The sequence below is a fragment of the Thunnus maccoyii genome, chromosome 3 (assembly GCF_910596095.1).
Source record: "Thunnus maccoyii chromosome 3, fThuMac1.1, whole genome shotgun sequence".
NCBI lineage: Eukaryota > Metazoa > Chordata > Actinopteri > Scombriformes > Scombridae > Thunnus > Thunnus maccoyii.
In genome coordinates, this window is record NC_056535.1 from 19193114 (window position 1) to 19204128 (window position 11015).

Genomic DNA, 11015 nt, shown 5'->3' on the forward strand with positions numbered 1-11015 from the left:
TAGTAGAAGTATAAAAAGTACAGTATTTGAGTAAATGTAATTAGTTATATTCCACCACTGCATAGAACGTAATATATCATTACTTTAACAAACAGGCCAGCCAGATTCAACATGAAGCCAGTGACAACGTTTGGGTAGGAAATGGGGGGGAAAGATTCATATATCAGATATTAACAGTTTTCAGGTGTCAGATAGGACAAAATATTTCATTGCATTTATCGTATCTAAGCAACATCTAAATATTAGTTCACAAACATTTAATTCCTGTGTTTTATTATTTTCTTTATTATAGTCAAGGATTACTTACTGGACTGATTAATTGATATAAACTGAAATGAAAAGGACTAAAAATTGATTTCAGCATCATTTTCAAGCCTTGTTATGTGTCACTGAATGGTTCGGTGAGTATGAAAATGACAGCGTGGGATTTGTAGTAACTAGATCTCAACAAATGAACACCTGTGGTAGATTTTGGACCAATGTGTTGCACACATGTTGTTCTTCACTACCATCATCAAAACTCCAAATGAGGGAATATGTCTCGGATTGATGGTTTTCATCCGTCCAGCAGAGGTTCACAGGCTTGAAGAATCTTTGCCAAGGAGCACTGACGCTGTTCTGAAGGCTCGTGACTCAACACCTCACGAAGACATTTTGTGCCGTATTTTTTTTTCTTAAATTTTTCACCCATCTCTATATGTGTGGTTTGCTCTTCAGTAGTCACATTGAACCTTGACTGTTTAAGCAGCTACTCACCTTTTTCCTGATGAAAAAAATGACATAAGATCAAACTTACCACAATAACTTTAATAAAAGTATAATATATATAATGTATAACATCACTGCATTACTCCCTGTAGAGAAATGCTTTTTTTTATTTCCAGGCAGGCGAAAACCTGAGCTCAGCTTCAAGGATCAGCTTACTGACATGAGGATTTAACCTTTTCTTTAAGGGATTACTATGCTTTTCACCATCATTTAGTCACCAATCTCTTGTTCATGTGCAAACAGTGTTGCCTGTCAATCAAAAATATGTTTAATGTAATACATTATGTCTACAGAAACACCATAGACCTTATTTGACCTGTCTTTATTGTCTGTTCGTGCTCACTCTTAGGCAGGTTTCAGTTGAAAAAGGTATTTTATTCTCAATGATAATTAAATGTATAAACTTTATATGTATATAACTTCATGTTTTATGAATTGATTTACATCTGATTCTGTTATATTTTTAGTTTCTTATCATTGTGTTTGTCTATTGTTTCTCCTTTGATTTTTTTTTTCTCACGGTTTGCAGCATTTGTTGTGTATCAGCAGTTTTGTGCAGATAACTCCACACATCATATGGGATTTACTCAAATTTACATACAAATAGAAAAGTCTGATAAATGACACAGTGATTCTTTGAACCCTTTTTTCATTTACTCATCATATTTGAAATATGAGGCCCGTGGCCTTTTTTTTTCTCTCTCTCTCTCTCTCTCCTTTTTTGGTGCCTTTCCTTCTCCAGGTTTCAGATGCTTGTTTACCCACCAGCTACGCACAGCCTGCTGTATGCAGCCTGCATTGTTCTGTACAAACAGTATCTGTTACTGGTGGACACCTCCCCATATTGACATTGTCAAAGAGAGCAACTTGATCATCTAGTTCACTGTGGGTGTGTGCATATATAATTCCACACCCTGGTTTTTACGTAGCACAAGTAGGAGCACTGCCACGTTTATTGCATATCCAAAGGCCGTTCACACAAGTCACTGTTGTAGGAACGATTAGATCAGGGCATGTCTTAACATTTAAGACGACACCAAAGCTCTGCTGCAATATTTCCTGTTTATAGGAAGTACTTCAAGTGCATTTCAAAGGTTTTGCTTTTAGGGAAAGACAGCTCTGAGATTTATCGCAGACATGAGATACCGAGGTGAGATTTTTCTTTATTTAAAAAAAAAACAGATAATGTCAGTTCTCTGACCATCCATTTACATTTATCTGCACTTTGTGGTTGACAGCTGTCTTGCACATTGTTGCTGTAATTGTTGTTTTCCTAATAACATGGGAAATCTCAAACAATTCATCTGAAATACACAAGAAAGCAAGAAATATTCTTGGTGAGATCATTTGTTTCTTATTAGATCTTAAATACTGAGCAAATTTGTGTTTTCCTCATCTCAATAATTTTGTCTCCATTCTGTCATTTTAGGGATGAATAATGCAGATCAAATCAAAACAATATTCAAAATAAGTAAGTCAAACATACTAAATTTTTTAAAAGAAATAATTATTCTCTCTGTTGTTCGGTTATGGTATAACTTATCTTTCTAACATCACACATGACTTTCACATTTACTGAATGTTTTGCTTTGTTCTTGTAAGATCAGAAATGCTTTTTTCCATCACTCTGTTCTGTATCTGTAGCAACACCTGAGACAGCGCCAAAATGTGGCCTCTCCAGAATCTGTCCACCTGACCATTTCGCTATACATATCAGAAGTGGAGCCGCCAATGTTGTTGGGCCACACATCTGTTTTGAGGGTAAAATGTATGTGTTTATGTGGTATTTCCTGAATAAATGAAATGTTGAGAAAATAGTCACTCTGCAGTGAATCTAAACTTTAAGGGTATTTCAACAGCATCATGGCTCATCTGTTGAATAATGTGGGACCAGGACTGAACATTGTGGTCATAAATAGTGAGTAAAAATACTTTCTGATACCTCTGCAGCACACTGAGAAACAGATCTGTAAATTACTGGTATGCATTGAAGGATTAAGGAATAGGTTCACAATTTTTCAGATCTGTCTTAGAACAAATCATATATAGTTTTACCACATTTACAGTCTTTTTAGCATCAAATTCCCTCTTTCTGTTTCCCTGTTGAGCTGTGGTGGAAGAATAGTAACAAAAAGAGGAACTTTGACACTAAGAAGACTGTAACGTTGAAAGATATCTACTTGATTTGACTAATTTGGACGGCTGAAGCTTCATATTAGTTTCAGATAAACTTTTAAACACGTTTTTGGACAGAAGGAGGCTTGTGGATTTTGACCCCCCTCACTTACATTGTAAATGTATTATGAAGGGATCTTCTAATGGTCCGTATGAGCAGGAGGAATGATTATGGCAAGAAAATATTTCACTGTTCATTTGGGCACCCGACTGTTGTTTTAAGACAGACTTGAAAAAATTGTGAATCTGTCCTTTAATCAACCAAATTATGAAACATATACAAGAAATAATTTTAACTGTTGATGCACTTTTATAAATTACATTTTTTAAAATTATAATTATTAACAGTTTTGAGTTTCAGAGTTAATTCCTGAACTTGGAAACAGCAGTTGCCAAAACAAGCACACCACAATTTATTAGCTTCTGGAGCTTTCTATCATATTACATGTTCCTCATCAGCAGTAAAGCACTTAAAATGAGGGGAAAATCCTGTAAGTGCTTAAGAAAACCCACTTTTATCTATGAAGATCATGTGATGTAATAAAAAGCTCCAGAATTGCTAATAAACAGACCTTGAGGATATGGCTGTTGGTATGTTGTCATGTTGTGTGTATTGTCAATAATACAGTTTTCTGTTTCATCTCAGGTGAAAAAGGAGATGTGGAGAAATTTGGCTATCTTAACATGAAAATTGGAAGTAAGGGTTGTTTTTTAATCCCTTAAACTTGTTTTCATTTTCAAAGTCTTTTGCAACCTTTAAATAACGGTAACTACTTTAACATAAGAACCAGAAGACATCCTGGCGTACCTGAAGGAGATTGAAACCGGAATGATTGTTATGGTGGCATCATATGACGACGTGACAACAAAGTAAATCATTATCACAAAGATTCAGCAGCTAAATTGATTTCATATCACACAGTCTGACTCTTTTGTACTTCTTTGTGGCAGAATGACAGATGAAATGAGGGAGATATTCGTCGGAATGGGAAGCACTTTGATCAAGTCTGTAAAACGCAGAGATAACTGGGTGTTTGTAGGAAAAGCAGGGATGAGAAACAACAGCTGCTTTGAGAAGGTCAGTGACTCTGCTCTGTGATTACATTCGTTCTATTTGTGTCAGTTAAGATCATTTATTTTCTTTTTAAAAAGCATGAAAAATGACTGCAAACTGATGTCTTCTTCACTTTTCACCTGTCAGCAAGCTGTTAATGATGAGAAAACCAACATTTACGAAGGATGGCCCGCGACGGTGGAGGTGGGCGGCTGTTTCCCCCGAGGCGCTGATGGACAGAAACTTTAAAGGACATCACTGATGAACTGGAAAATATGATTGAAGTTTCCTTTTTAATGGTTTTCAGGCTTTCAAGACTTATCTCCGCAAATGATGTCACTCCGGTTTTACATTTCAAACAGTTTAAACGCTTTAATTTATTGCTCTTAATATTCACTTCACTTTGTATTTTATTAGTATGCTCTCCCCAACGATGCACACTCTTAAACTCGTGTTCATACCATTATTCTTACGTTTCTTCTTTTCCAACTTGCTTATACTTGTTCCTAAAAATTTTATTCAAACTTTAAAATATTCAGCTCATGTATTACATCTGTGCCTCTATTCAGATTTTTCTTTTATATCTTTCATACTTTTGAAAATATTCAACTTTTTCGCTCATTCGAATGAAACTTTGAACATTCTGCTCATCTTTTTGGACCCTTTCAGCTTCTCTTCAACCTCTTCATACTCATTCATGTTTTCACCCAGAAACATCATTCAAACTTCACACCAGTCACCACCCTTTGTACTTTATCACATCGGTTCCACTTTTTCATACCTTTCATGCTCTTTCCAGACCTTCACGGGAGATTCAAACTGTCTAAAACTTTAAATCAAAGTGTTTTCATCACTTACACTTCAACGGATCTCACACGTTGCATGTCGAGTGACATCGTCTTTCAGTTTAAACACTTGAACTGGCACTAATGCTTCTCTAGTTTCTACTTCAAGTGACACTTCCTGCTCAGTTTACCTTCACTTCCACTGACATTTCAACTCCTGTCGGTGCTTGAACTTTAACTCTTCAGCTCCTTTCAGCAATTTCGTTTCAACTGATACCTCAAGTTGGTGGTGGCGCTGACACCTAAACTGATACTTCATCTTCATTCAGTGCTTACAGTTACAGGGAAACACGTCCTTTTTAACTGCTATTTCAGCTTCTTTCGGTATTTGTGTTTCAACCGTCACTTCAACTGTTTTACTATTTAAGCAAACTATTTTAACTATAACTACTTTGCTACAAATTATTTTAACTATTTAAAAAAAACTGTTTATTTTAACTATTTAAAATGTTTCAACTACAAAATTGTCATTGTGTTACTCTTTTTTTAAATTTTTTTTTACCATTAACAGTTTTTTTGTTTGTTTTGTGTTTTTTAGGTTCTTTTTTCATCCCAGATTAAGGGTCTAAGGATACTGGGCGTTGTACAGTACATTGTACACATTAAAAAGGCATCTGAGGCAAATGTCATTTGTAATTTTGGACTGTATAAATAAATAAATTAACTTGACTTGACTATGACTGTTAATAATAATAGAATATGCAAAATAAAATCAGTCAAGGTTATAGTGTTATAGTGCTAATGTAACATTTTACACTCATATGGATACATGAACTGTAACTATTACTGGTTGAACATGCCGACATTTTGTCTCTCTGGGATAAATGAACAACATTTCTTCTGATTCAGGGATCATTTATCATTTCAAGAGCAGTTGCTATCTCATATTTCTCACTTTTTTTCAGTACTTTCCATGGAAGTCGTCGTCTTTCTCTTCTACTTCTCACATCACTTCTCAATATTCCTTTTCTTATTTGTTCCATACTTTGTACTGTAAATATTCTTTGAGCACTTTGGGCCTGTTCTCAAGGGTTTGTCCTACTGGGAGTTTCCTCTCTCTGGCATTCTTGGTTGGCGGAGTAGAGAGGGAGAGAGAGTAACCTCGGATAATTGTTGAAACTCTGTCCACTGTGAGCCCAGGAGGGGTCTGTGCAGATAACAATCTGGATTTATACTGAGGACATGGGAGTCACTCATGGAAAGAAGGTAAGATTGTTAATTTCTTCTTCACTGTGACGCAAAACGCTCACATGAAATTCCTAAAGTCTAATTGCAAGAATATCCAGTGGAGGCATCCATGTGGCAAATATGCAGCACTTTCTTGATAAATTGTGCTCTTGAGAGAATTAACACTGAAAAAGACACATTTTGGGGATTGTCTGTCATAATAAACAGTGTATTATTGGTGTATATTTTAGCACATGGAGGCTTACCTCAGTTTTCTTGTATTTTGTTGGTTTTCCTGGCAGGCCTTTTCTGCTGTTTCATTTCTGAAAGACAGTGAATGCTCAAACCAAACACAGGCCTTTATCCAATGAGAAAAGCCTTGCCAACACTGAAGAGTGGGCCTTGGAGAGTGTTTATCCCGTCATGTCCTATTAATTCTTCTCCACACATTATCCACTGTGTGAGATTTAGCAAAGCAGCAGGGGTCTCCTCTCATCATCCAAACAGCAGAGGCAACAGCAGAGTTTGTCATTAAAATGCCTCATCTAGATTGATTTTTACTCATTTTGACCATTCACTGTCATACTGGAGGCTGGTTTATGAACAGATTTAATGCTGCTACTTTTTTTAATTTTTTTTACGAAGGCCAGACATGGTGCAGCTGAAACTGAAATGTTAACAATGCCAGAGCTACAAAAAATGTTGTCTGCTATGTTGCATTTTGCTACATATTCATCTAACAATTCTATCAAACAATAAAAACAGAAAGAAAACAACTGAGGCAGTTTAGTCCAGACTGAATTCCACAGGGCAACAATTCTTGTCTTGACTATTAATTCTGCTCCAGCAAATGAGTTCCTCAGTGGGAATCAAACTGCGTTTTGTTTGATCCTGCCATAAATGAGATGGCAGCCTTCCACCTCACCACTAAGGGCACTCGCTTCAGTGGAGATGTGGAACTAGAGCCGACACTTTGTTTTGTGTGTCAGCATCATAATGCTGCTTTGTGTGGTTCACAGCGCTCACTAACATTTGCATGAAATTACATTGTTGCCTGCACTGGGAGATTTCTATCTATTTTTTGATAGCTATCGTGTTTGACAGTATATTTTTTTTTATTATACAAGCCAGTATTTTGAAAAAAAAGCAACACATTTTATGGATAAGTTAGTAGTAACTACAGTATGAGATCAATTCTATTCTATTTCACATGTGATTTGTCTTTTTTTCTGTTAACAGAGAGATCTTCAGCATTTTCCAGGTAGAAGTGAGACACACCTGAACAGGTCAGGTGAGTTGATTATACTGTTAGTTAATAATACTGTTGATTTCTGTGTCATCTTGCCATTTGTCAGACTCATGTTATTCATTTATGACACATCCAACGACTCTCTTGCTGTGAAGCAGCAGGGTATCAGCCACTAAGCCACTGTTCCATCTATAAAGTTGATTATTATCATCATTATCATAAAGCTGCGGGTTAATCTTGTGATCTGTTTGTGTGACTGAGGGAAAAAAATGAAAGGAGGTAGCAGGGATATAGATGGTGCCATAAAAGCACATGTGTACTGTAGTTGTTTGCAGTAGAGGCATTTTTATTGTTTGTGATACTGTGTCAATAAAGTCTATAAAGGTAGACCAGAATTTGTTAAGTCAACGAACTTTTATGGGGCCGTCAATAAACCATTTGCCCAGTAACATTCAACATTCAAGTCTCTAAACTCAGTTCAGGTTCATGTTTTACAACTGTGATGTGAAGTTGTAATTGTTGTTTACAGTTGAAAATGCTGCAGGTTTATAGACTGTTGGACATCTAGTCTTCATAGAAAAAGGTTTTCATTTTTGACCAATGAAGTGTTTTTTAAGTTGTCTTACATACAGCATCTTGCTGTCAAGAGGATGTATATTCCCACATCTATCTGTAATCCAAATGGAGAACTAATGACACAGTACAGCACTATAAATACTAATGACTTTGGTTAGACAGCAGATTGTCCTACAAAACTAATGTTGAACATCAAAAACTAGAAATTCAAATTGTATTCTTGTACTGGAACAGAGCTTGTTTCTCTTTTCAAAGCAATAAACACATTATACAATCTACTGTCCGCATTGGATTATGGAGACATCCTGTATGCTCGTACTGCTGCCACCACCCTTAAACCACTGGTTGCTACCTACCACAGTGCCATTAAATTCATTACACCAGACAGTTATTGCACTCACCACTGTGAGTTATATGAAAAGGTCGGATGGTCATCACTTACATCTAGAAGGCATCAGCATACCTGTGTCTTCATTTATAAGGCCTTGCTATCAAAGTTATTTAACATCCTTAGTTGAGTTTAGAGCTAATAACCGATGACACCAGATCACAAAGCAGGTTGTTCCTCATACTTTGCACCTTAATACTGGAATGAACTGCAACACAGCATTAAATTAGAGACACATGTTCATCTGAGGGGCTTAAAAGTTTTACAAGCTAATATTCTTCATAATGTTTGGGATTGTTTTAAGTAGTAAGAAGTGTCTGTGAGTGTGTATGATGTGAATGTTCTCAGATCTTGATCTCAATGACATTTCCTGAATAAATAAAGCTTGAAAAATATAAATGAAAAAAATCAAGAATAAAATCACCTTAACGGTCAGCTTACTTTATTTGATGGTCCCCGAGATTTCCATGGTGTCACTTGCATCAAGGACACTTGAAAAATCATGCACCACTAAGGTTCCCAGGGCATTTCGAGTCTGTTTGAGACTGTGGGATGCGGTGTCAGTGTTTGTGGTAAAAGTAATTTCCTCCATATATTTCCAGTGTTTCTTAGTATCACTGAGAGCATTGTAAATAAGTGCAACAAAGACAATTGCGCTGAGTAACTTAACTTGTGTTTGCATGTGGTGTGTCCTCGAGCAGTCTGGACTTAAGAAGCTGCAAAGGAGTGTATGGCTTATTTTCCACACCAGAGTTTTGTCATAATTTTTGATCTCATCACTGAGACAATAGTATATAATAGTCTGTTTTCCTGCCATATGATTTTTCTGTGCAAATTTCTTTCCTGTTTAGAAGTGTAACATTCACAATTATACTGAATTGTAGACTTACTTTCACCCTGATGGTTATTATTTAGTAGATATACAGTATGGGTTTGTTGGTAAGTTTTCTCCTTTAGTCTCAGTAATGCAGACACACCAAAATGAACAGGAAGACCGATCCCCAGAGCTTCAGGCTCTTCCATCCCAACCACAGAGTGAGGACAGTCAGGAGGAGAGCAGTAATCTCATCAGACCCCAAAAACCTCTCAATCCTTTAACTGCCTCCAAGAGCCACCGGGAGCTCCACAAAGAACTGCGGATGACCCACAAGAGGTTGGACACAATGACAATCATGGACACTGATGGACACTTCAGTTTCCTTGTTCAAATAGATAACAGAGTATTTCTGTGTGTCTGTCAGGAGAGTATGTCAAGAGGGGAAGACTGAACTCCAGCTAGCTCTAGAAAAGAGGAAATGGGAACAAAAGGTGAAAGCAAGCAGAGAGCAGGAAGAGAAGAACCGTTCACCGCTTCATCAAGAGCTGTTGAAAAGACATCAGAGGCTAGAAAAGGTAAGACATGTTTTCACATTTTTCACAAAAATTGTTGTCACATCTGCCGGGAAAACATCATAATGGTTGATATTAGGAATAAAATGAGAAAGCAACATCTCATTAATTATTTTATCATGTAAAAATGTTCAGTATTTCCACACAGAAGATTGGCATTGATCTGGAGGGTTTATAGTACCATGTGGAGCATGAAGTTGTTCTGCAGTTGGCCAGTGGAGAGCAGTGCAGACACTGTTTCAGACTGCAGAAATCCAGTCTTGGCTCTTTCACTAACTCACTTGTATTAATGCCCTCTGAGTGTTCTAACTATATGAACTAAAAGACGTCACATGTAGAGATTTAACTAGGCTGCTCTATTTACAAAGGTTTTGCCTTTGTGTTAAGAAGGATTAAGGATTGTGTGGATCTTTCAGGCGTTTGGGGAATTAAACCAGACCTCAATAATCTTGTGAAAATGGCGCCTGGTCACTGCAGCTACACATATGAGCTCCAAATTTAAGCATGTTTTCTTTTTTTTCCCCTCAGCTGGAAAGAAACAAAGGGCAACAGCAAGATGAGCCAGAGTTCCTCCGAGTCAAAGAGAGACTGAGAAGGACCGCAGTGTTAGATGCAGGAGAAGAAGAAGCTTGAGAGTTAAGATACGTGATTATATTATTTGGCACAATGGACCGTTTGAAATAATTGACTGGCTCGAGAGTGAAAGACTGATCTTCACCATTAGACCTTCAGTGTGTATTGTTTAAAACTTGTAAAATAAATAGATAATACAGTATTCATCATCAAGACGATCAAGATATTTTCATTAAATCTATATGGCTGCATTAGACTACTGGATTATTATGTAGACGGTACTTTATACTAATGTGATAATATTTAAAACTCTACATATAACATGTCTCACTGTTTGTGTCACTATTTTTAACATGTCTGTAATATTTCTTGCTACTCTGTCTGTATCATTCAACATGATGGATGTGTTGTCAGTATAATGACACAGTTGGTAGTTTTTGAGTACTCGCTTTAAGTTTTCCTGCACTTGTCACAATTATATTACAGCTAAATTAGGTGTGTTTTATATTGTGATGCTGAGAAGTGAGTTATCATCAATGCACTAGTCAAACAGTCAGGTATATTTGAACGAGGTATCAAGAGGACATTGACATGATGTCTGCCAAGGTGATTGATGTCACCACTGAGAATTACTGTAAATTTAAGATGACTCTTGTGTCCTTTGTGTGCCTTTTGGTGATATTTACATTAAATAAATGAACATGAGACTGATACATTTTAATGTTTTCTCATTACATATAAGTGTGTTCACATAGTAATGAATGTACAAAGTGAATAACATAGGAAAGAGAAAAACAGAGTAAAGTCTAAACCACTAAGTTACAACCACAT

At 36.5% G+C, this 11015-nt stretch overlaps 2 protein-coding genes across 2 annotated transcripts; both read left to right on the forward strand.

Moving 5' to 3' along the window:
- Positions 1-1905: 1905 nt before the first annotated feature.
- Positions 1906-4246, forward strand: si:dkeyp-67f1.2 (uncharacterized protein LOC556106 homolog). Its single transcript, XM_042404120.1, has 8 exons — positions 1906-1918; positions 2198-2239; positions 2413-2536; positions 2628-2686; positions 3590-3640; positions 3729-3813; positions 3895-4021; positions 4145-4246. Exons 1-8 carry the CDS (start codon positions 1906-1908, stop codon positions 4244-4246), a joined length of 603 nt encoding a protein of 200 aa, XP_042260054.1.
- A 4941-nt stretch (positions 4247-9187) lies between these two features.
- LOC121891536 (protein FAM107B) lies at positions 9188-10244 on the forward strand. Its single transcript, XM_042404121.1, has 3 exons — positions 9188-9375; positions 9464-9614; positions 10140-10244. Exons 1-3 carry the CDS (start codon positions 9188-9190, stop codon positions 10242-10244), a joined length of 444 nt encoding a protein of 147 aa, XP_042260055.1.
- The last annotated feature ends 771 nt before the right edge of the window (positions 10245-11015 follow it).